General features: G+C 31.5%; 5 protein-coding genes and 1 long non-coding RNA gene across 8 annotated transcripts in view; 3 read left to right on the top strand and 3 right to left on the bottom strand.

Moving 5' to 3' along the window:
- LOC123706817 (G protein-coupled receptor kinase 2) overlaps positions 1–4,464 on the bottom strand; it is a 44,304-nt gene extending 39,840 nt beyond the window's left edge. For both annotated transcript variants that reach the window (XM_045656278.1, XM_045656287.1), the window contains exons 1-2: positions 3,924–4,464; positions 876–971 (exon numbers count right to left, since the gene is read on the bottom strand). In XM_045656278.1, coding sequence (XP_045512234.1) covers positions 876–971; positions 3,924–3,975 — 148 coding nt within the window. In that variant the 5' untranslated portion in view covers positions 3,976–4,464. The remainder of the gene's footprint in view (positions 1–875; positions 972–3,923) is intronic.
- Positions 4,465–4,927: 463 nt separating this feature from the next.
- LOC123712630 lies at positions 4,928–9,184 on the top strand. The gene is made up of 3 exons (XM_045665842.1): positions 4,928–5,227; positions 6,042–6,195; positions 6,343–9,184. The coding sequence occupies exons 1-3, from the start codon at positions 5,032–5,034 to the stop codon at positions 9,053–9,055; spliced, it is 3,063 nt and encodes a 1,020-aa protein (XP_045521798.1). The 5' UTR covers positions 4,928–5,031; the 3' UTR covers positions 9,056–9,184.
- A 2,960-nt stretch (positions 9,185–12,144) lies between these two features.
- On the top strand, positions 12,145–12,739 carry LOC123712145. The gene is made up of 2 exons (XR_006754053.1): positions 12,145–12,347; positions 12,570–12,739. It is a non-coding gene; the product is annotated as an uncharacterized LOC123712145 (long non-coding RNA).
- Positions 12,740–14,013: 1,274 nt separating this feature from the next.
- Positions 14,014–16,673, top strand: LOC123714482 (THO complex subunit 3). Its single transcript, XM_045668743.1, has 7 exons — positions 14,014–14,310; positions 14,454–14,575; positions 14,979–15,114; positions 15,363–15,466; positions 15,947–16,108; positions 16,282–16,382; positions 16,456–16,673. The coding sequence occupies exons 1-7, from the start codon at positions 14,107–14,109 to the stop codon at positions 16,611–16,613; spliced, it is 987 nt and encodes a 328-aa protein (XP_045524699.1). The 5' UTR covers positions 14,014–14,106; the 3' UTR covers positions 16,614–16,673.
- A 135-nt stretch (positions 16,674–16,808) lies between these two features.
- LOC123714455 (NADPH-dependent diflavin oxidoreductase 1) lies at positions 16,809–22,601 on the bottom strand. 2 transcript variants are annotated; one of them, XM_045668702.1, is made up of 8 exons: positions 22,080–22,601; positions 21,690–21,979; positions 21,260–21,443; positions 18,428–18,648; positions 18,040–18,166; positions 17,761–17,915; positions 17,350–17,576; positions 16,809–17,114 (listed from the first exon to the last, which is right to left on the bottom strand). In XM_045668702.1, exons 1-8 carry the CDS (start codon positions 22,462–22,464, stop codon positions 16,901–16,903), a joined length of 1,803 nt encoding a protein of 600 aa, XP_045524658.1. In that variant the 5' UTR covers positions 22,465–22,601; the 3' UTR covers positions 16,809–16,900. The 2 variants fall into 2 exon arrangements, with proteins under 2 accessions (XP_045524658.1, XP_045524664.1); XM_045668708.1 differs by having other exon boundaries at positions 18,049–18,166.
- Positions 19,129–21,035, bottom strand: LOC123714474 (U3 small nucleolar ribonucleoprotein protein IMP4). Its single transcript, XM_045668732.1, has 6 exons — positions 20,673–21,035; positions 20,376–20,538; positions 20,149–20,281; positions 19,815–19,953; positions 19,556–19,677; positions 19,129–19,337 (listed from the first exon to the last, which is right to left on the bottom strand). Exons 1-6 carry the CDS (start codon positions 20,857–20,859, stop codon positions 19,152–19,154), a joined length of 930 nt encoding a protein of 309 aa, XP_045524688.1. The 5' UTR covers positions 20,860–21,035; the 3' UTR covers positions 19,129–19,151.

Here is a 22,601-nt window from a genome sequence, read left to right as displayed (position 1 = left end):
TACTACTCTCAAAAATACGTTAAGGATTGCTTAAAGTTCATTAACTAAATTTTCCTAGCGAATAAGCTATCGATATATAATGGGTAACGTTAATGAATTTGCAGTGGTTATATTATAACTTTAATTAGGAACACAAGGTTACATTTGAAAAATATACGTTAGTTACGTAAGATTGGCTACTTGTTTAATATAATTTAAATTTTGAGTTTAATCCCCATTAAAATAACAAATCCGTCTAATTGTTTGATTTTAAGTTACGCTGTGTATTTTTAATATAGCTTAAATAAAATTTGTAAAAATCAAAGGGTATTTTAGTAAAAACAAATGTATTTAATGGAGTTATCATTAAAGTTCTTAGACATTAACGTATTATAATTCAGAATGGCATTTCGTTATTTTAAATACAACTATTATACCTATTTAAAAGCAGGTTTATCTTAACAAAACCTAGTTCTTTTTCTCTATGATCCGTAACTTACAAATGTATGATTTGTTTCTGTATAACTCCAGTTGTTACGATCCTCTCATACATAACGCAAGAATCTATAGAACGCGGCATTGTTGACACATCTTTTGTTTCGAGTTGTGCATTTGTAGAGCAGCTATAACTGAATCGCTATTATTAGAAATTCCTTTTAATAGTTTCATCTATTGAATACTACCAGACTAACAGTTTAAGGTGAAATCGATTTTGAACTAAACATACAAAAACACCAAAACTTCTTATTATTCTAGAAATCAATATGTACTCGTAGTTTCTTTAAATATTTTTTTCTATTAAAATACTTTATCTGAGCTAACCCAAGTTACATACAATATAACGGATCGTGAAGGCGTTTAATGTAGAGATATATAGAGAGGAAATAGGCACTTACCTATTGTTGTCTTTATGTCTAGGCATTGCGATATGTGAGGAAACTGAAGTATTTTCCGCCACTTCTTGCTTTTGCCCTTGTTGCTATCGGAACCGCCTGAAAATAAAACAGTTTTAGTATAGTTTCAGAGGGTATTAAATAAACAAATGAATCTCATTTATCGATAGTGTTTATTGTATAATTTGTTCATTGGGTCACACGATAATTATATTTATTAATTAAAAAAATATAAATAAGTAATGTAAATACATACATACATATTTTTATAGTATAAAGTTTTTAGAAGGCCAATTGAAGTTTTGGGAATTAGCCAAAATGCAACCAGGAATCAACAACAATTTGAGCACGTAGTGATGATGTTACTAAAAGAATCGGTTCTTTTTAATTCCCCTAAGAACAGACAGACATACAAAATGAAGCCCTAAGCAGGCGGGTCATTAATATTAAGAAGTTACAATTTGTCTTTACTTGTTATTGTTTGTTAGAAGTTGTTTTTTATAGGATAAAGCTACTAATTTTGCCTTAAATTCTTAAGGCAATTATCGAAATTAGTTCAATATATCTCGAAACAAAGACATCGCTTGCGCAACGTATTGACGCAACGGCATTACGTAAACACAGCAAGATTTATAATTGAAATAAATTTCAATACAAACTGGATCTTGGTCTCTAGTTCGTGTAATTAGAGCAATGTACACATTACACTATGTAGAGAAGGGTACTTTACGATGTCTAGATAGAAGCATTGATATGAAAAACAGTTTCTATCTGGTTCTAATAAAACTATATAGAAATACATATGTAGTATAAACGTTAACGCGTTATACATTAAATGGGTATTTCAAAGAAAGTAAATTGTCGCACTTTAAAACACTGAAAACTTTATTAGCAGTTTGTTTACGTCAAGGTAATACATAAATATGTTAAGCGTCATAAGTAAAAAAATTGTTTCTTTAAAGTACTTGACGTATTATAATATCGACTTGATCCGTTTGATCTTTATCCGATGCTATCTGATCGAAACGGATTTGGATTTCAAGTTTCAGGAAAGCTATTTATCTCTTTGAAACTGAGAGGATCTGTTTTTTCTTTCGATTTAATGCAATGCTCACTTGTACTCTGAATATGTTATATTTATGAATAAAATATCCGGAGACAATAGAATCATGACTCTTAGGTTTAGTACAATATTTTTACGGTATTAACTTGGATTCTGATGTAATAATTTTTCCTAAAATATACTGTATGTGAGCGGCAAAGCTCGTTGGCTTTCAATAATTTGCTTTTACGTGTACTGTGTTTTTGAAGAGGTAAAATCAGTAATCTTAATTAATTATTTCTTTACATTAAGTTACGAAAATTTATAACAATTTATCTTAATATAATATTTCAACTAAACTGATTGGAAATTATTACTAAAAATTGTGATACGAGTTTTGTTGCCGCCGGAATGAAAAATGTAGTTTAAAAAAAAATATTTCTTTTTATCAATTATCCACACAGTCGTAATCTCAGTCAGCTAGTCCTCATTATTTAATCAAAACTGAACACATTGTACGTTTGACCTTGATGAATAAGGGAGTAAGTATCGTTTGACGAACAGCGCCACATTAATTTTACCCTTTAATTAACCCCAGCCAGGCCTCGGGATGTTTCAGCTAATATTCATTTATAAGATTCATTATTCGTCAAGTATGCGTCTATACTTTTTTTTTTACATTTTTTTAAATTAAAATATTTAACCGATGTTTTTTTAAAACAGAAGACATAGCTTTTGTAGTTTTTACTTTTTATAATAGAAATTGTAATATCAAAATAAAAAGTCCTTGGAAGTATTTCAAAACACACAAATACATAGATTACAAAAAACTAGAGTCCTTGTTTTAATAAAACTGTATTGTTAGAGATAAATATTAAGACATAACATAATGACAGTTATTTATAATAACTTATGATGTAAAATGTAATTTATAAAAACATATGGTATCACACAAGTACAAGTATGAATATCAAAAAGTTCATGATTCCAAATTTACTTTGACTGAAAGTTTTCAGTAGCACAGTTGAGATGAACTGTCAATAAACATTCTTTCAGTATTTTTATTGCCAATGTATTTAGATGCCTGTAAGCATTATGAACATCACACTATGGTTCACATCATATCTTTAAAAAATGAATCAATGATACATTTTTCAAATTACTTGTTATGATGATTATCATTAATCTCTGTATTTAACTATCTGATGAATGTTGATGTAAGGTTTAGTGCTATGAATGGAAATTGATAAGATTGTTTGTATACAATACAAACATACACATTCGTATGTATATTAAACATGTCAATAGGAATTTCTGTTAGATGATGTCTGAAGTATAAAAAGTAAAGAAGTTTATAAATAATTATTACAGTCAATAGTGCTTGATTGCACACCTCCTTCTAATAGGTTGTTAATTTATATTATAAAAACTATTTTAAAACTTATGACTTATATTTTATAAAAACATAAAAATAAAATGCTGTTGATATGTGACAATCAGTAGTCTTTTTTTGTCCCTTCTCATTAGAAATAAATAGGTGAAGTCCTAAATGGTATTTCCTCTTCCTCTTTAGTGTAATCCTTAGTCTACTTCAGATAAATCTTATAAAATAATAAAATGCATAATTTGTCTGTTAATAATGCATATGAATTATATATTTCTTAGTTGCAAATGTAGTCTGGATAATAACAACAAGTTGTACGAGTGAATCTAAGCTATAACTAATTATTGAAATTTATGCAATCGTGAAGATAGACAAAACAAAATCTTGAGTTTTATCTTGAGGTAAATAATAGACGCTTGAGTTAACGTTATGGTCATCGAGTCGAGATAACGCGGTACATTAATGTAATTAATTGATTGCTCTCTTTTAACACGGTTACACGATTATAAGGGCATTGAACTATCTCGCTTACGTCGTAAACACATAATATTTTGCATACAAAATCCACGCTCATGAATTATTCGCACCTATAATTTAAATTTTAAATAAGTAGTTACGTACGTACCCTCTCTGGCTTTTAAGTAAACAGTGTTGGCTACGATATTTTCTAATTCCATCAGTTCCAGTGTGGCGGATTTTATCGTAGACCCTCCAGGAAGTTATTATCCGCCTATGCGGCCGATCTGCCGCCTTCGACGCGTGCGAAATGCCGCCCATCAATGAACAACAAGAGCTCACACGAAGAACTCAACACTACACAACATTAGCTTTCGTCAGCTAATTGTTAAATGCACATAGATATCACGCACAAGTCACAACCCTTCTAACACACAACAACTAGTTACCGTTTTCTCACAGGGGTGTGACGGTCCACAGAGGTGAAGCCTTTAAATTTACACCTACTAACTGGTTATGATACAATAAACCCCACTAGTGAAGTTACCCGGCCTCTTTCTTTCAATTATAGTATTTAAAGAACACGCCCCGCGAAACCATCAACTTGACGACGGCACCAATAGGCCACACATAAATTGATACAATTCACAATTTGTTCATACTTCACAACTCACAATGAGCTCGTAAAAGTAGGTCTAGTCACCAATGGGTAGTGGTAAATGCCAAATGCTACTGCCAGATTTATGTAAAGTGACAACTGACAGTCAATATAAGTGGCATACGCTATGGACAAGGACATGGACAACTTCTATATTCTATGGCATCCCTTAGCAAATTATCCTAAAAATATATGTCGAATTGTAATTAAAATTAATAAGTAAAATACGTTTTAATAAATGTTATCAGACATAATCAATATTTGATTTCACAACGAAATGTTTCTTCTTTGAGATATCTATCTTTCTCGTGAATTAATAAAACGTGGTGAATTATTCGATTTATAGACAAGATTTTTATGTATAGTGTTTTAAAGTCTCAGTAAAAAATTATTGTTAATTCAGAAACAAAAAATGTTATATTTTTTATTAATCCTTATATACCTATCTTAATTGAATATTTGTACAACTGTCATTTAGTCTGTGCTATTTTGCATTTGCCCATTGCCATCTTTTTTTGAAAACCCAAGACAAACAAAAACTTTTAAGTTTATTTCACGTGTGTTGTCATAACCGATAACTTAATAGTTTTTTGTTTGTGATATATTAAATAAAGCAAACATGAAATCAAATGCATGTAAAGTATGCGGCGGCTCAGATTTAAATCTTGTGGATGGCTTTTATTATTGTGTTGAGTGTGGTACGCAGGACCAAAATATTCAAGAACGTATTGTTGAAACCGTTGTCTTCAGTGATGGCACTCATGCTAAATACACCACTAAGAAAATATATCACACTAAAAATAATGAAGTGGAAAGTAAGGATTCTACATTAACTTCTTTCTTGGTTGCGCACCATACTAGTTTAAGACCAAGGTGTGCTTATAACTTTAAAAACTTCTTTTATGAATATCTCAAAGAAGATTCAGATTGTATTATAATTTTTATGAACTATGGATTGAAATAGCGGAATATTTAAAATAAAAACATCCAGTGATGTTGGGGTTGCTAGGTCACTTGCACTAAGCAGTGCAAGAGACAAACAAGGATACATAATTGATATGTGTGCTAGAAACGAAATTTATAATATTTTGAAATTATCAATTTTCCCACTACATTTTTTTATCCTTGGCCTAGGCCATCAAAATTTTAGTTTTTCTATTTTGTGTAGACCTAGACTTGAGTCCAATTTCCTCATAAACAAAGCACACAAAGTCAACTGAATTTATTAATATTGGTTTAGCAACTTCAGGTTTTAAGATGCAGTTGTAACATTTTGAGCAGTGTTGGCCTAGTGGCTTCAGCATGCGACTCTCATCCCTGAGCTTGTAGGTTCGATCCCCGGCTGTGCACCAATGGATTTTCTTTTTATGTGCGCATTTAACATTAGCTCGAACGGTGAAGGAAAACATCTTGAGGAAACTGGCTTGCCTTAGACCCAAAAAGTCGATGGTGTGTGTCAGGCACAGAAGGCTGATCACCTACATGCCTATTCAATTCACAAAAATCATGAATACTTGATACGGAAATCTGAGGCCCCGACCTAAAAGATTGTAGCGCCAATGATTTATTTTTTGTAGCATATTAAAGCAAACTTTACAACTTTTAGATATATTTTTATTTGTATTACAGTGAGTGCGGAGTGGTACAAATGGCATGCCTATAACTTTATTTTATCAGGACTAACAGATGAATTAATTGCTGCTGGTGCTAAACCAAGTGTGAGAAACAAAATTCTATGGATTTGGACAAGATATATTAAGAAGTATCAGGTCAAGCAGACTGAGTATGTACTCTGTAGAAACTAAACTATACAGATTTTCAAAATATGCTTTATTATATGTAGTTGAATAGCCGAAAGGGCTCAATCAATGATATCTAGTCTTGGCTTGTTCTTTGTTTATCTTAATGATGTTTAATGTTATTTTTATAGGCTGTTGGGAGAGTTCTTCAGTAATGAGCACAAAGAGCATATAGAAACAGAATTAACTAGTAACTATTTATCAAAACAGAATAAAGAAAAAGAAAATCATAATTTTAATACAGTAAAATCATCTCCTCTTAAAGACAATAAAATGTGTTGCTCAATTACTTCTAAAGATGGCAAAAAGGATAATTGCAATTTATGTACGCAAGATAAAAATGAGTACAAAGAAAATAATAGTTATAGAAGTAAGGAAAATAATGTTACACAAGATGATGATGATGAATTTCTTCTTGATAGTGATGAAGAAGTTTCCATATCATCAGATGAAGATGATAGTATTGAGCATGACGAGTTTAGTTTTAAGAATGAAAAGAAGATAAGAAATATGTACAAAATTCACCCATTGAGAAAGGGTGTTATAATTGCTATATTCTATGTTGCTTTAAATTTGGATAGAAGTCATATTCACTTATCACATTTAAAAAGACTCTTAAAGAGTGAGCAAATTAATATTAAAAACTGTACAAAATATGTTCCTGAAGACCTGGATGTTAGAAAAATCCCACATTTTTTAAGGTTTAGCAACTCATTATGGAATGAATATTCCACTACACAAATTTGTACTATTGTAAATAGTCTTTTTAATAACCTTGATTTAGGCTTACCTTTAATACCAGATATAAGAAAAATTATTGAAGATTTTATGACAGAGCTCTGTTTGCCAAGTGACTTTAAATGCTTAATAGAGTCATTGATACACCACTACCCATGTAGATACTTTAAAGTCAGCCAACAAATCAGAGAATTCACATTTATTGCTGATTTTGAAACTATTTGTATGGCTTATGTAGTAATAGCACTAAAAATGTGTTTTGGCTTAGATTCTGATTATGAAGTTAGGCTTACTGATGTAGTTGATAAAATTAATGAAGAAAATAATTACCCTAAGGCATTTAACATGTACTCAAATGCTGGGAGCACACAAAGGCTATTTTCTTTTAAAGACTGGTGTGCATATCTTAGAACACGAAAAATGGTAGTATGCAAGCATAATTTATTCATGGATAATTACTGTCAGACCCAGATTGCTGATGATTATGTTTTTTTAGAACATCTTCAAGAAAGAAAGAAACTTCAAATGACTTTAGGACACGAAATATCTATGGAGATCATTAATAAGATTCCAATAGAAGACAAAGTATCTGTTATACCTAGAGATGAATTTAATCTGATTAACATCCCAATGACATCAGCAACAAATGTAATATTAGAATATTTGCAAGATCCTGACATACGGCTTGTGCTTAGTGAAGATTTTACTCAATATAGTCTTGATTATGTTACCAAATACTTAAGTTTAAAAAAAAATAGTCTAGAGAAAAATATAATTCAAGGAGTAACTTTAGACAACAAAATAAGAAATCCCATAGGTCCCAAAAGCATGACAACATTCCATAAGACATCTAGGGAAAGTGAAAATGTAAGTGTATTTGTTAAATTTTGCGATAACGATGAGTATAATTTACTAAAATCAGAAAAAAATAAAAATATGTCTATGGACGAGAGTAGCTTCAATAAGGAATTTACCATCACTGAAACAGGTTATGAAGACTATAATACAAGTAAATGCGAGAAAGAGTCGTCAGAAATTATCTTTACCAATGAGAGAACAATAAAATTTGTTGATTATCCAAATGCGTGTATATACGATGAAGACGATAAAACTGAATTAAAAGAAATAATACAGGAAGTTTCAGTTGATCAACAGCCCGAAAATTTAGTTAATACATTTTCTCCTGATCAAGCTGAAGAATCCACTGCTGAAAACTCAACAAATTTAACGGAGGTTTCAATACGTCACGGAACTTACGACTTACCTCAGAATTTCGATCGAAAAGCTATTATTGATGAACTTATAAATATTGCATATCAAAAACATAACATCAAACCCGCAAGAACGAGGAAAGTATCTAAACCCCCAGAAAAGAAAAATCCCTCATCTCTCCCAAAAAAGAAAAAAAAAGAAAATACTAACAATTATAACTTGTTATCGCTATATTATCAACGTTTACAGGAAGAAACTAATAAACAAAATTATGTAAGCCCTTCTCCAAATCAAAATATTTCTAATAACATTAGTATAAATAACGATAGCATAAGACTGCAAAATACGACGCTTCTTGATGATAACATAGAACCAAATGCAACTGAGATAATGAATGATTCAGATGTAAAAATTTTGGAAAATAGTCTTGACGATAAAGAATTATCAACTGATGAAAGTGATGATGATTACACATTGCCACCTATAATTTCAGATTCTGATATTCGAAATGGTAAAAGTATATCGGAATTAAATAAAGCTGTAAAAAATATACTCAGCAGAGAAATAGCAGAATGCGATGAGCCCCCTGCTAAAAAAATTAAAAAAGATAAATCTCAATTAACAGAGAAAATTGGGGAAAAAATATTTTGTGGGGACACAAAAGAATTAAAAGAATTTCCGTATTGGGTAGTTTGGTTCAACAACATGGGGCCTCGCGCTAATCATGTGCCATTTAATAAGAATCTATATCAAAGCTTTCCTCATAGTTTTACATTTGTTCTTCATCATTGTTCTATGATTATAGACTCTTGCCCTTTTCTTATTTATAGAACAATGTACCATATAGAAAAACTAATTGCAAAAGATGTAGGTAATAGAAACTATGTTAGGTGATTTTTATAATAAATGTTGAGGGGAATTGACAACAACATAAAATAACTATTGTTAAAGGACCATATATGTTTCTGTAGCTGTATTTTTTAATTATTTTCTAGTCATTAAATAAAAATTTGGTTCATTATATTGTGGTTCATTTTACTGTTACTTATCTTTTCATCTAATAGGGTTAATATGACGGTCAAGCATTTTTCCATCAACAGTTCATTATCTTAATATAATATCAGACATTAAGATTTTTATTTATTTATTTCCTATTTTTACAGTAACTTAATACTTATACAATAGAAAACTAAACTAAAAACATAATATAAACATAACAAATAAAAACTTAAAATCCAAACCATTTTATAACTAATTATAAATAATGCTATTCTTGTGAATTCAACCAGTGTGCAAATAAAAACATCTGTCTCACAAGCAATAATATTTATGGTGCGCAAGACACGCGTAAATGGTGGTTCTCTAAGTAAGTTCGTACGCGCCCGAGGCACTTCCAGCAATTGCGATCGCTTACCACGCCGAGAGTGAATATTTGGCACACGCAGCCCCAGTGTCTCCAACATTTCCGCATTATATATTTTACCTCTAAGGACCTTAAAAAATATAATGTGATAGTAAGGTCCCTCCTTACCTCTAACTTGTTGTATCCCACCATACCCAAGATAAACAAAGTTGGATACATCACTGGGTAAAGTGGGTACACTCCATACAACCTCATGTAAATATATCTCGTAAATTTACTTTGAATACGCTCCACCATTAGAGAATATTTCTTTTCTTGTGGGGCCCAAATCATAGAGTTACATTCCAAGTGGCTCCAAGTGCATTATACAATGCCATTATCGCATTTATATTAGAAAAACCTTTGGCCATGCGCAAAATAAACCCTAAATTCCTATAAGCTTTTTTACAAATTATTTTTATATTATCCCGAAAATATAAAACTTCGTTTAAATGAACCCCTACGTCTTTTATTTCTGCTACTCAATGATGATACTCTTTGCAAATCTATTAGGCGACACTTCAATAACAGACCGCGTTAGGTTGGCGGCTGTGGGGTCTAGGGAAGCCGATCTTTTGCTTTATGCTTATCCTTCGCCACCATCGTTTTGAACCCTGAATCACTACGCATTGCCATCAGGCTTTGATGTAAGTAGCCTAAGACATCATGGCCTCCCATTGCCTTAAGAGTGCAGGTCGTTTTGCTCGCCACGCCGCTCTCTTGCCTCAGTGGGGTTCAAGTGTACAGGCGCTAATTAGATTTAAAGCGCCTTGTAGATAGTGCCCGTGATCTGGACTGATCTGAACTGGTTCTTTCCTCCCTCAACGAATGAGTGTCGCAATACAGCGAGCAAATACTGCAAGCGTTAAAGCTGCTTTTTTAATTTGTTTTAATTTTATAAATATTTAATTATTATTATTAGTATGTAAGGTAAGAAAATTATAAATACTGTATATTGTTGTAATCTAATTAAATGGAAGTTATTTAAAAAAATATGTAACAGATATATTGATATAGCGTATAGTATCAGAAATTTGGATTCGTAAACCCAGTAAGAACTAAGAGTATGAGCCAGACAAGCTAAAATTCCTTTCATTTTTTTATTATAAAATGTGAACTGAAGCTATCTATGATAGCTGAACTTCGGCCCAATTAGTTTAAATGTGTAGGTAGGACAAATTACAAGTTTGGAAATGCGCGATACCCTCTATAAGTAAAAGTGTTAAATAGTATGCCTTAATATTAGGTCCTTACATATCAAATTGGCGTTTTGTATGGGAGGAACAAAAAGTCGAATATTTTTAAATATAATATATTTAATTAATAAATGTATGAACCATTGTTTTCTATGCACTTTTGCCATCTCATAGGCAGTTCATTGATCCCTTTACTAAAAAAACAGTCGGACGGGAATCAATAAAATCTGTGAAGGCGATTTGGACTGCCCCATCAGAGTTAAATTTTTTCCCTTGCAAGAAGTTGTCCAAATTTCGAAAAAAATGGTAATCTGCTGAAGCAAGGTCCGGGGAGTACGGAGGATGTCTTAGACATTCCAATTGAAGCTCTTCTAATTTGGTAGCCGTCTGTTGTGCAGTGTATGTCTAGCGGTGTCGTGAAGTAGCAGTGGCGTGGAGCGATTGACCAGCCTAGGTTGTTTAGCCGCTAGCTGTTCCATCATAGTTTGCAATTGCTGACAATAGACATCAGCCGTAATAGTCTGGCCAGATTTGACAAAACTTCAATGAACAATACCGGCACTAGTCCACCAAACGCTTACAAGTAACTTTTTTGGGGTTAATTTTCGCTTGGGGCAGGATTTGGCTGGTTAGGTAGGATCAAACCATTGTGCTGAGCGCTTCCGATTATCGTAAAGAATCCATTTTTCATCACAGGTCATGATTCGGTTTAAAATACCTTCATTATTGTGCTGGTTTAGTAATGTAACGCAGCAGTCGACGCGCTTTTGCCGGTTTGCTTCAGTCAATTCGTGAGGTACCCACCTTTCAAGCTTAAAAATCTTCCCAATTTGCTTCAAGTGAATTAAAACAGTTTTATCACTAACACCGCATCCTGCAGCTAACTCGGACGTGGTTTGCGATGGATCCGCTTCCACAATAGCCAGAAATAGAACCAAAAACGAACTGTGTTTTCTTTTGCAACATGACCGCCATACACATCATTCACCCTTCGAGTCGTTTCCGCAGCACTAGTGCCACGGCGGAACTCGTACTCGTAAATAATGCGATACTTTAAGTTTTCCATTTTGTAAAATGAGTGACGCAAACAGAAAAAAACAGATGAAAAAAACACATGAATGACGGTCATCGAAGCAGAAATACATAAGTAAATAACAAATTTTAATTTGAAATCCCTAACCAAAGAGGAGGTATTTGAGGTCAAAGTATCCAGTACGACAAAACGCCAATTTCATATGTAAGGACCTAATATTTACGTTTGTGTAACATTATTAGTGAGGTGTAATATGTATCCAGTTTGTGTTACTTATATAAAACCTACATAGATATAAGCTGAAAAAACTGAATTCTATTTTCAAAATAAAATTGTCAAAAAATATTAATATTTCTACTGAAAACTATATTATTTGCCAGGTGTGTGAAGGTTACACATAGAATAATAGCATTTAATTTAAGGATGGTGGAAAAAAACATTTTTAACTTATCAATCCTTTTACGGACGAAATCAAAGTTTCATGTGCCTAAACGTAGTTTTGCACAGACAGGTCTAACTATATCTGGGCCTCCGAGGGTCCGTTGTTCGCACGGAGTGAGTAGTCGTATTTCGAGTATTAACTGTATTTGGTATTAATAAGCTTTAATTTTTTCCTAATTGACTAATTAAATACGTTACCAATCATATTATCTTTGTATAGGTGTTTGTAGGTTCATGCTTATTACTTTTAGGCTCAGACTTAACCTTAAATACATCTCAGGCTGAGTTTGGTAAGTGATATCTTAATAATTTGCAATGATTCCTAATTTTTTTCAGGAAAAGCTAGCTCACATGGCGTTTATCACGGCGTTTTGGCTCTCGCCAGTTCTATACTTTCTGACTCAGTTAAAAGTGTGGCGGCGTGAGTACATTCAAGGGAATGCTGGATAAAAATTGAGTTATTATAACAATGGAGAGGATTATTTTAATAAATTATTCGCTATAGAGATGCGAGTTTTATTTTTGTTTGCCTGATACGGCTAAAAGTAATTTTGACCCAGATTCGCAAACATTTCCTTTTATTTCTAATATTGTGACTATGGTATCATTTGATTGTTGTACCATAAATGGCGAGCTAATATTTAATGCAAGTTGTTACTTCGTGTACAAAACCATTTATTTATTAAATATTAAGTCGATGTACTTCTGTCTGCGTTTGAGATTAAATGTTATCAACAATTACTATGGTCCCAAACTTCACTGAAATTTACAGAGTAGGGCTTATTATATTTATGGAAATGACATATAATATGAAGCATATACATTTTACTTAGATAGATATAAACATAATCAAGATTAAAACTTTTCCACTAAGTGCTGATTTAAATATATATTTTGCAAAAAAACATATTACTCAGCTTAATTGCCGTTTATACAATATACCCACATTATTAAAAATTAAAAAGGTATCATACATTGATGTACCTATACAGTGGATTTATATGTCCTCAACTAGGATTCGGTGTCGTGAGCTAGAATTAACGGTTTCTTCTGTCTTCTGCCCTATCGTTACGCCACTGTACCCAGCACCGTCATAAGATTCGCGACTTCCACTGTTCTGCAGACGTTCTTATTTCACACTATGAAACTTAAAAAGTTAAAGTATGTTAATCTGATGTCTCTCTGTCTCCAACATACTATATCAGATTAACATACTATGTTATGAAATCAGTGTAATTTAACATTTTTTTTAGATTTTAGAAATTTATAACTTTATGTGAGATGGCTAATCGTGAATCTAAAAAAAAATAGGATAATGCAACATCGACTTATAAGCTACTAATCACGCAACGGTGCGAGTTTAGGATTTTTCATGAGCCATTTCCGTTAATATGCTGAAACGTATCAATCATATTATGAAATCCTGTCTATGGCACCTGTTCCCTGCACATCCGAATAATTTGCTCGATCGCTATTCTAGGTCATGCCGATTGGTCCACTGGGGTGGTCGGGTCCATCGTTATACGTATACAAAACAGTGTGCGATCTAGTGTACACACGTAACCGAAAAATGTGGTAAATTTTTTTTCCACGTATATAAAGAAATTTCACTTAAAAATTAATTACATGTCGTTTCCAAACCCACTTATGTGTCATGAATATCGGCTCTTATCTCATCTGTGTAAACTCCAGTACATTTTTAATCAACTTCAAAAAACCGTATATAGTCTATATTATAGTATACATAAATAGACTATAGAATATTATTGTTATACTAAACGTAACATCAGCATTGTTTAATGTTTGTAATCTTAAGGCTTTAGTAATTTGCGTTTTTAGAATAACCTCCACTTGTTATTTTAAAACGAATAAAATGAAAGAATCTAAGCAAGGACAAACCCCAATAGAAGATTTACAAGAGCTTCGTAATTATTTCGCTTCGCACAATGTAGTGCGAGAATACATTGCACATACATCTAAAGTACATTCTGTTGGCTGGTCTTGCGATGGTAGACGATTAGCTTCAGGATCCTTTGATAAAACTGTTGTAATTTTCAATTTAGAGAGGAACAGATTAGTAAGTTATTCATATCCATTATAAACAAATATTTATTTTAAATTCTCTCATAACCGGTTACAATTTGGGGATTTTTAACTAATAGTATTCATAACAACATAACACAATACTTAAGCTACTATAAAAATATGCTTAATTCACAGGTACAAGATTTCGTATTTCGCGGACACACAGGTTCAGTAGATCAATTGTGCTGGCATGCCTCTCATCCTGATCTGCTCAGCACAGCCAGTGGCGATAAATCAGTGAGGATATGGGACGCTCGGTAAGATAATGTGCTATGCATGGTCTTTAAAATCTATTTACATATCACACTTTATCATATTAAGTAAAAAAATGAAATATGCTCAATATCAATATGAAGCCCATATGTGTCTTCCTTTTTTATGGTAATAACCAAATACCCTTCTTACCTCTACAACAAGCTTTGTTGAATGAGCACTAGTTCATATCTTTGACAATTATGAACAGAAATCACATACATATATAGATAAGTGGTGAATAGACACTTTGTATATGGGCCTTCAGCTTTACAATTAGATACACACACACAGTAAATAACATACTGAAATTACCTGTTTTCTAAGCAGATGTATTTGTACATATAAAATTAATATTATTTCTTCATAAACTGTGAAACTAATTCTTTTTTATTTAAATAATTACAGATCACATAAATGTGCAGCTGCAATATCAACTAAAGGAGAGAATATAAACATAGCCTGGTCACCCAATGGTTCAACAATTGCTGTTGGCAATAAGGAAGACCTTGTCTCCTTCATAGATGCACGTAATTATAAAGTAGTAAGTTCTTTATTTTAATACTCTTTAACTTAGTCTCAAACCAGTGTAAGTACTAAGGCTTAGGCCATTATTACTATCTCATTAAACATAGCAGTCTAAGAAATTACATCTATGAAAGTAATTGTTTTGTTTTTTGTGAATACCATTACATTGATTATCATCATTTATTTTAAACATTAATAAGATATTATTATTCATTACTTTTAACTAAACTTTTTTATTGTCAATATGATTATATTTTTTTATAGGTCACGGAAGAACAATTTAACTTTGAAGTCAATGAAATTTCATGGAATAATTCATCAGATCTCTTCTTCTTAACGAATGGTTTGGGTTGCGTACACATATTAACGTGAGTGTTAATATCATATTTTTAAGCCTACTTATTTTTATATTATATAAAGATGGTTTTAATAATTTAGAAACACATTTTATTATACCATTACATAGTTATATTACTATTTAACTTATGTAATGAAACATTTCAAGTATGCATATATACAGTCAAAATTAATGTTATGTATTTACGTAATATTAATATATTTATATTGTAATTAACTGCTAAAAAAAATCAGTGGCGCTTCAACCTTTATAGGTCTGGGCCTCAGATTTCTGTATATGTTTCATGGTAATTTTTTAATCAAATAGGGAAGTAGGTGATCAGTCTTCTGTGCCTGACATATGATGACATTTTGGGTTTGGGCAAGCTGGTTTCCTCAGTATTTTACTTCACCAATTGAGTGAATGTTAAATGCACACTTAGAAAGAATTAACAGCTAAACTTTGGTGAATTTGGTGACTAATACTTGTCAATATGTTCTTATTGTTGTAGGTATCCATCTTTAGAACTACAAACAGTACTAAAAGCTCATCCAGGCACATGTATTTGTATAGAACATGAGCCCACTGGAAGATATTTTGCGACAGGTTCAGCCGATGCTCTAGTGTCACTGTGGGATGTCAATGAATTGGCATGTTTAAGAGTGTTTTCAAGGTGTGTTTATATTTAAAAATATATATATATCTTCATATAAATATATATAGTGGTTACTATTGTATTTAAGGGCAGACATATAAAAATTGAGTCAATAATTGTGAATTAAGTGTAATACCTACCATGAAATGCAGGTATTCTTAAGTTATGGCTGTTTGTTAAATTATTTGCAGATTAGAGTGGCCAGTCAGAACACTATCCTTCAGTTTTGATGGACGATTGCTGGCTTCAGCCAGTGAGGACCACATAATTGATATTGGCGATACTGAAAGCGGTATGTATATAGTTTTTATTATAGTATTTTTTTATGGTAAGGTACCAATCCTCAACAATAAAAATTTTATTAGGTGAAAAAGTAGCAGAAATTCCTGTACAAGCGGCAACATTTACTGTAGCATGGCATCCCTCTCGTTACTTAATTGCTTATGCATGTGAAGATAAGGAACCTTCGGAAAGAAAACGTGATGCTGGTAATCTTAAGTTATGGGGGCTAAGTAATAGCTAGCAAGAGTAAAAACAATGACTGTTTGGTGATATCTGAATACATAGTCCACAGTTTTTAAACTGTGTGAGATTAAATGAGATTAAATGAAATTGTATCCCAATGAACTCTGTTTTAAGAATTTTAAGCAACATGAGTACATTATTGTCTAATAAGTAATATAGTTTTAGTATTTAAGGTGCAAAATAAACATCTCCCAAAGTTCAAGAGCTTATTATTAACATTACATTTTATAAAATACACAAAATGTGAGGATTATGAATTGTAATCTTATTCTCCAACATTCTGCATTACCAAGTTTCAGTTTGAAATCTGCCAATATTAACCATATTTTCCATAAAACTATCAGCATTTTCTACTCCTTTCAACACATGTTCAACAAATGCATCTTTCACGTTTTTAGGCATATTCTTGGAGTTGCCAGATATAAAGACATAAGCTCCCTGATTTATCAGAAGATTGTGTAGTTTGTCTTTGTTTTCTACTATCTTATGTTGAACATATCTGAAAAAAACAAACACTTCAATTTTTCTGGAAACAGCCATGTCTTATTCTCACCCTGATCATCTGCTTGTATTTAAAATAAATATATTTTAGTTAAATAAAATTAAATATATATTTTTATATCATTTACATATATTGGGATTTCGAGTGCTTTACAGCAGTTGTGGCTAGTGAGATTTAATTAACTTACTGAGATATTAATAATTAAATCACTTTTAATCTGTTTGAGACTTACATTTTATTTTCTTGGTCCCTAGAAAAGGCACAGTATAGAGAAATCTTGTCATTTTTCTGCCACATTTGTAACTCATCTCTACAGTGGAAATCTCCATCTTTATACCGACAGCCAAAAAATAGGTGTAATATATTCTTATCAGCAATATTGAGAGCTACCCTTTCTTGAATAAGATTACGGAATGGAGCCAAGCCAGTGCCTGGACCTATTAGAATTAATGGTATATTCTGTAAAAAATAATTATTAATTAGTATAATAATTATTCAGTATTTATAATTTTTCTAATTACATTGGAGATGAATAAGTTTGGGTTTCTATTACCAATTACTATTAAATTGGTTGATACTTTATATTACCACATCAAAAATACACCACATCAATGTTTTAAATTATTAATAAAACTAGGCTCACCGCTGCAGGAAATTTAAAAACTCCTTTTTTAATCCAACCAAACACTTTGTCACCTACATTTAATCCTTTCAACCAGTTGGAACCTAAACCCAGGCGTGGTTTTTTAATCTTAGTTTGATACTTCACTATAGCCACTAGTAATTCTATTTTACAACCTAAAGTTAAAACAAAAATTAATAAATATGCCTGATACAGAATGTTGTTTCCTTATGTTTATAACTACTAAAATAATCAAAATAAGTTTTTCAATGAGATAAACAAATCTTATTAAGGTCACACCTAAATTACCTTGTCCTGGTAAACAACTACTTGCAATAGAAAAGGAGCGAGGTTTAATTGTGGAGAACAACTCAAATAGCACTTCTATTGTGAGATTTGATGCTGATATGTGGAAGTCATGTAACACCTGAAAGTATTATATTGTTAACTGGTTCCAACTATCTATAACTTCAAATCACTATGTGTACAATTTATCAGACCAGTAATTTTGAACAGATTGTACTTTTGACTTAATTTTCATGTAGTCAATGATCAATATATCAATATTGAACATTTAATTTCTGTAAGTTGGTATACTGCTACATTTTATAATTACTACATGACAATGTATCAAAAGTATCTGCTAAAGCAATATGTATTATTATTATAGCTATAACTGAAACCATACCTCCAAAATAGTCCTTTTTGGTCTCCTGCAATAACTTAGCCACTCCTCCTGTCCCTCAGCAGAACTGAGTTCTCTACATTTGTCTCTCTCTAACCTATCATCTGATATAAGTGCTAGAAGAGAAAAGACATATTGCGTAGGAAATGCTTTTAAATCCCAATACTGTTCTGCTATCACATACATTGGTAAGGGTTGTTTGAGAAATTGAGGAACTGGCATGTCTAAAACAAATGATTGAATGGGTTAATTTTTAAATTTAATTCCTATATGTATAGATACAGAATTATAATCTCTATAAATATATAGTTAAATGTTAATCATAGTCACTAGAGTACCTTAACAAATTTAGGCCTTATTTTTAAGTATATTATCTATTATCATTATTTATAGTACTATACAATTATTGTATTCCACTAGGTAATTCTTCAATATATTGTTATCCTTCTATCTAATATAAATATTGATGTATATAGAATTTTAGCCAGTTTCATTTTTCATAACAATATAAAATTATAATCATTTATGTACTTATTATATACCTAATTTATCTGATCCTTTTCAAAATTCCGATCCAATTTCCAAACCAATAAAATAAATCTAATAACACACTCCCTAACTTTTTTGCATGGCTGACGCACAAACCGTGCAGGCCAAGAAAGGAAAAAAAAAAAAAAATATATTGTTAGAAATAAAAAACATGGTTTATTAAAAAAGTTTATTGAAGTCATTCTTCCTCCTGCCATCCATCCTCCTCACTGAGGAATCGTCGTTTGGCAGCAGTGTTCATGTAGGGACGTAAGGCCCATTCAGTGTCAGCTGCTTCCAGAGCTTCTAAAGTGCCTAATTTTATCTCATACAGTTTCATTTGGAAGCGAGGACCTACTTCAGAGAGCTCTATTTCTTTACCAGCCTGGAAACAGTATGACATATTTAAATGATACATCTGTATGTTTGTTTATGACTGAGTATCACAAACAAATCATGAAATACATGGAGAGAGAAAATAGATAAAGAAATAGATTTGGCATATTTTATTATTGACTTGAGTAAATAATGGGAGTTATTATACAACAATAACTTTAATTGCAGTTTTAATTCACTTATAAAAGGCATTTTAAAAAATGTTACCTTCTTATGTGTATGTTGTCTAAAGCAGATGTAATCATCATTATTGGCAAAAGTTATCACTCGCTTTGAGTCTGGCTTAGGTACTGGAAACAGGTACTTTAAAATACTCATCGTTCTTATACCTGCAAAATTAAAAAAATAAATACAATTCATTCAGAAAAAGACAGATCAAACAGTAAGGACATTTCTATAATGTACTTAATTGGGCTAGGTCATTCACCATGTTAAGAATATAAGCATTTTAATACCATATACATACCAAGATCTGTTTTAAAGTTATGGAATATAAGGTGTGGGTACTGTTCACTCATGGGCCCTATATCTGGAATATCATGTCTCATCACCACACCTGACAATGTAAATGATGCTGTGGGGCCATAGGGAAGATGACATATTACCTGCAATTTGTATCAAAACATAAAATTTATTATAAAAATATCATTAAATCCATGTTTTATAAAGTTAAGAAAGTTACCAACAGAGAGAAACTTCTTTGCTAGCTTTAAATTTGGGACCAAAACTCGATGAAACAATAAGACAAAGATCCAATTTCCCAGAAAAGGAAGGAAAGCCAAAAACAATAATCTACTCACCAAACTATCAGGTACTCCTCTGTGTTCATGAACAACTATGAAATCTGTGACATCATTAGCTCGACATGCATGAATGAGTTGGGACATTTCATAACCCCCACGATTCATACGTTGGCTGTTAGGAAATATTAGTCTGAAAAGGTTAAAATTTGTTGTAGGTGTTTTCATTCTGACATTAAATTAATATAATTTTGACAATTAAAAGAAAAGTAATGTTAATAACAAACCTTAACTCTTTAACAAACATTTTAAGCCTTGCACTAGGCTCCCTGGATGTTGTAATCATAATCTTAGGATCTTCGACACCTGCATATCTATACTCATCATCTTGAGAATTTAATGTGTTTACGCCCCCACTGAAGCCACCAATTACTGCAGATTTTTCTGGACCTGGGTATAATAATTTTATAAGACTAGGTCTAGTCTTCAAATAAATAAAACACAAAATCAAATATTTAAAATAAATTGAGGTTACAATTTAACAAAATTGACATCCTCCTCATTATTTAAGATTGATATCCTACCTTTGTCTTCAAATTCTAATCTTTGTTGTAACGCTATTGCTTCTTTCCTTAGGTCTCCATGTATTGGAATATTCTCTTCTAAACATTTTTTTAGTTGATCTTTTTTAGCTTGAATACTCTTTTGTTTATCTTCTGCCGACTTCCTGTACAAATATTCGCGGCGCAATCGCGCTTGCCTCCGTAGCATACTGATTATATCCTTATTTAATTTGCACAAGTACAATAAAAACAACGGTATAATGTTTTATCTTTAACATATAATTCTACACAAAAATACACATGTTTAAGACCAACTGACATTACAGAGACAGTGACAATTGACAGTTGATAATTCATGAATGTAAAATGGCACAGCTTTTTTTAATAAAGATTATATCATGTTATAAATAAAAACCATAATTCATATAAATTCACTTTATATAGTAAAAATACCTACAGTCTACTATTTATAGAAGCGTTTTAAAAAATAAGCATCACTAAGTACTATTTTCATAATCATTATAGTTCTCTCAGTTACAAAATTGTAATGTCTTAGAATTTGTAATTCTTCTACTGTAATTTTAATGTAAAACTAAAATGTCTCTTACCTTCATGATATTCTTCTATGTTTAACATGTAATGCGGTTTAATATCAATATTATGAGTTTCAAATATTCCAAACAGATCCTCAATATCATCTTTACTATTTCGTGGTCTTATATTAAATACATCTCCAGGACAGTAATTAATTTTTTCTTTATGTACAGTTTTAAAGGAAAGTAATCTTACATCCTGCAAGAAAAGAAAAAAATTAATTTGAAGATTTTTTTTAAATTCTTGTCTATTTTACAATATAATTGAATTAACAATAACTATACATATAATGTTTTAAACAACCTTACACATACTGTATGGATTTTTAATGTTTTAATCCACACCATCTTGTAACATTAAATATAAATAAATCAATATATGATAGGTATTAGACATTAACAAGTTTGAAAATAAATGTTTTAGTAATATTTCAGAGGAACTTACTTGAAAATGTGATTCATGTGTTGTACGAGAATTACTTTCTATTTCCAAGTATATGGGATTGACAAAGTGATCAGTGTTTGTACTTCCAAAGTACATATCTTTATTTAATCCACATTCAGACATCATAGTAATGTTATTTTTAATTATTGTTGTTTTCCAACGTGGAACAAACTTTGTTACTCCAATATTTGGGTCAATTTTTTGTGCTGTGTTTAATTTTGCATAGAACTTTTCAAGCCATGGGATCAAAACAGCGTCATGTCCTAAGTCATGTTGATAATCACAGAGAGCTGTAATGATAACATAATCTTTAGATCTGTATAAATTTTTTACTCTATAAATTAATGCAGGTAGATTTTGTAATGAAAATAAGAGATTATTGATAGATACCAGTGTCCAGTAAGGGCTGCGCCCCTAATTGCAAGAGACGCTTATGAAGTTTTTTGGCTGCAAAATTAAATTTATCATATGATGAGTCACCAAGACCAATCACTCCAAACTTGAGATTCACTAAAGAATTAGATGGGAGGTTTTTTCGCAGCAAGAACTTCCAAAATGCCTTCATATTGTCTGGCTCATCTCCTTCGCCAGTTGTTGCACAAACGAATAGGGCATATTGTTCGTGGATAAGCTTCGAGATTGGAAAATCATCCATGGCCTGCACCGGTCCTTTAAGCCCTAAGATTTTTGTAGTGCGCCAGATTCTCTCTGCAATTTCTTGTGATGTATAGGTCTGACTACCGTATAAAATCACGATTCTTTTTGCCATACACATTTTGCAAACAATGCAACACTAGACTTAACTTTAAAGTATAAATTAAGATTTCACTCTACGAAGCATTAACTATAACAATTATTTTAATAAATATTAAATTGATAAGTAGTATGTACTTAATTTCTACAATTTGATTT

The sequence above is a fragment of the Pieris brassicae genome, chromosome 1 (assembly GCF_905147105.1).
Source record: "Pieris brassicae chromosome 1, ilPieBrab1.1, whole genome shotgun sequence".
NCBI classification, from domain to species: domain Eukaryota; kingdom Metazoa; phylum Arthropoda; class Insecta; order Lepidoptera; family Pieridae; genus Pieris; species Pieris brassicae.
Note: the sequence above shows the minus strand (reverse complement) of the source record. Positions and strands in the feature narration are given on the sequence as shown.

Bases quoted from the DNA above. Each gene is read 5' to 3' on its own strand.
- LOC123714455 (XM_045668702.1), bottom strand. From the start codon at position 22,464: ATGTGTATGGCAAAAAGAATCGTGATTTTATACGGTAGTCAGACCTAT. The intron at 21,980-22,079 runs GTATCTATCAAT...TTATCATTACAG, and splicing joins GCAGCCCTTACTGGACACTG to CTCTCTGTGATTATCAACAT. The intron at 17,916-18,039 runs GTGTGACCTTAA...TTTTAACTTTAG, and splicing joins ACCAGGACAAGGTAATTTAG to GTTGTAAAATAGAATTACTA.
- LOC123714482 (XM_045668743.1), top strand. From the start codon at position 14,107: ATGAAAGAATCTAAGCAAGGACAAACCCCAATAGAAGATTTACAAGAG. The intron at 14,576-14,978 runs GTAAGATAATGT...AAATAATTACAG, and splicing joins GTGAGGATATGGGACGCTCG to ATCACATAAATGTGCAGCTG. The intron at 16,383-16,455 runs GTATGTATATAG...AAATTTTATTAG, and splicing joins TATTGGCGATACTGAAAGCG to GTGAAAAAGTAGCAGAAATT.
- LOC123712630 (XM_045665842.1), top strand. From the start codon at position 5,032: ATGAAATCAAATGCATGTAAAGTATGCGGCGGCTCAGATTTAAATCTT. The intron at 5,228-6,041 runs GTAAGGATTCTA...TTTGTATTACAG, and splicing joins TAAAAATAATGAAGTGGAAA to TGAGTGCGGAGTGGTACAAA. The intron at 6,196-6,342 runs GTATGTACTCTG...TTATTTTTATAG, and splicing joins TATCAGGTCAAGCAGACTGA to GCTGTTGGGAGAGTTCTTCA.
- LOC123714474 (XM_045668732.1), bottom strand. From the start codon at position 20,859: ATGCTACGGAGGCAAGCGCGATTGCGCCGCGAATATTTGTACAGGAAG. The intron at 20,539-20,672 runs GTAGGATATCAA...TATTATACCCAG, and splicing joins ATTAGAATTTGAAGACAAAG to GTCCAGAAAAATCTGCAGTA. The intron at 19,678-19,814 runs GTATGTATATGG...TTAATTTTGCAG, and splicing joins TAACTTTAAAACAGATCTTG to GTATAAGAACGATGAGTATT.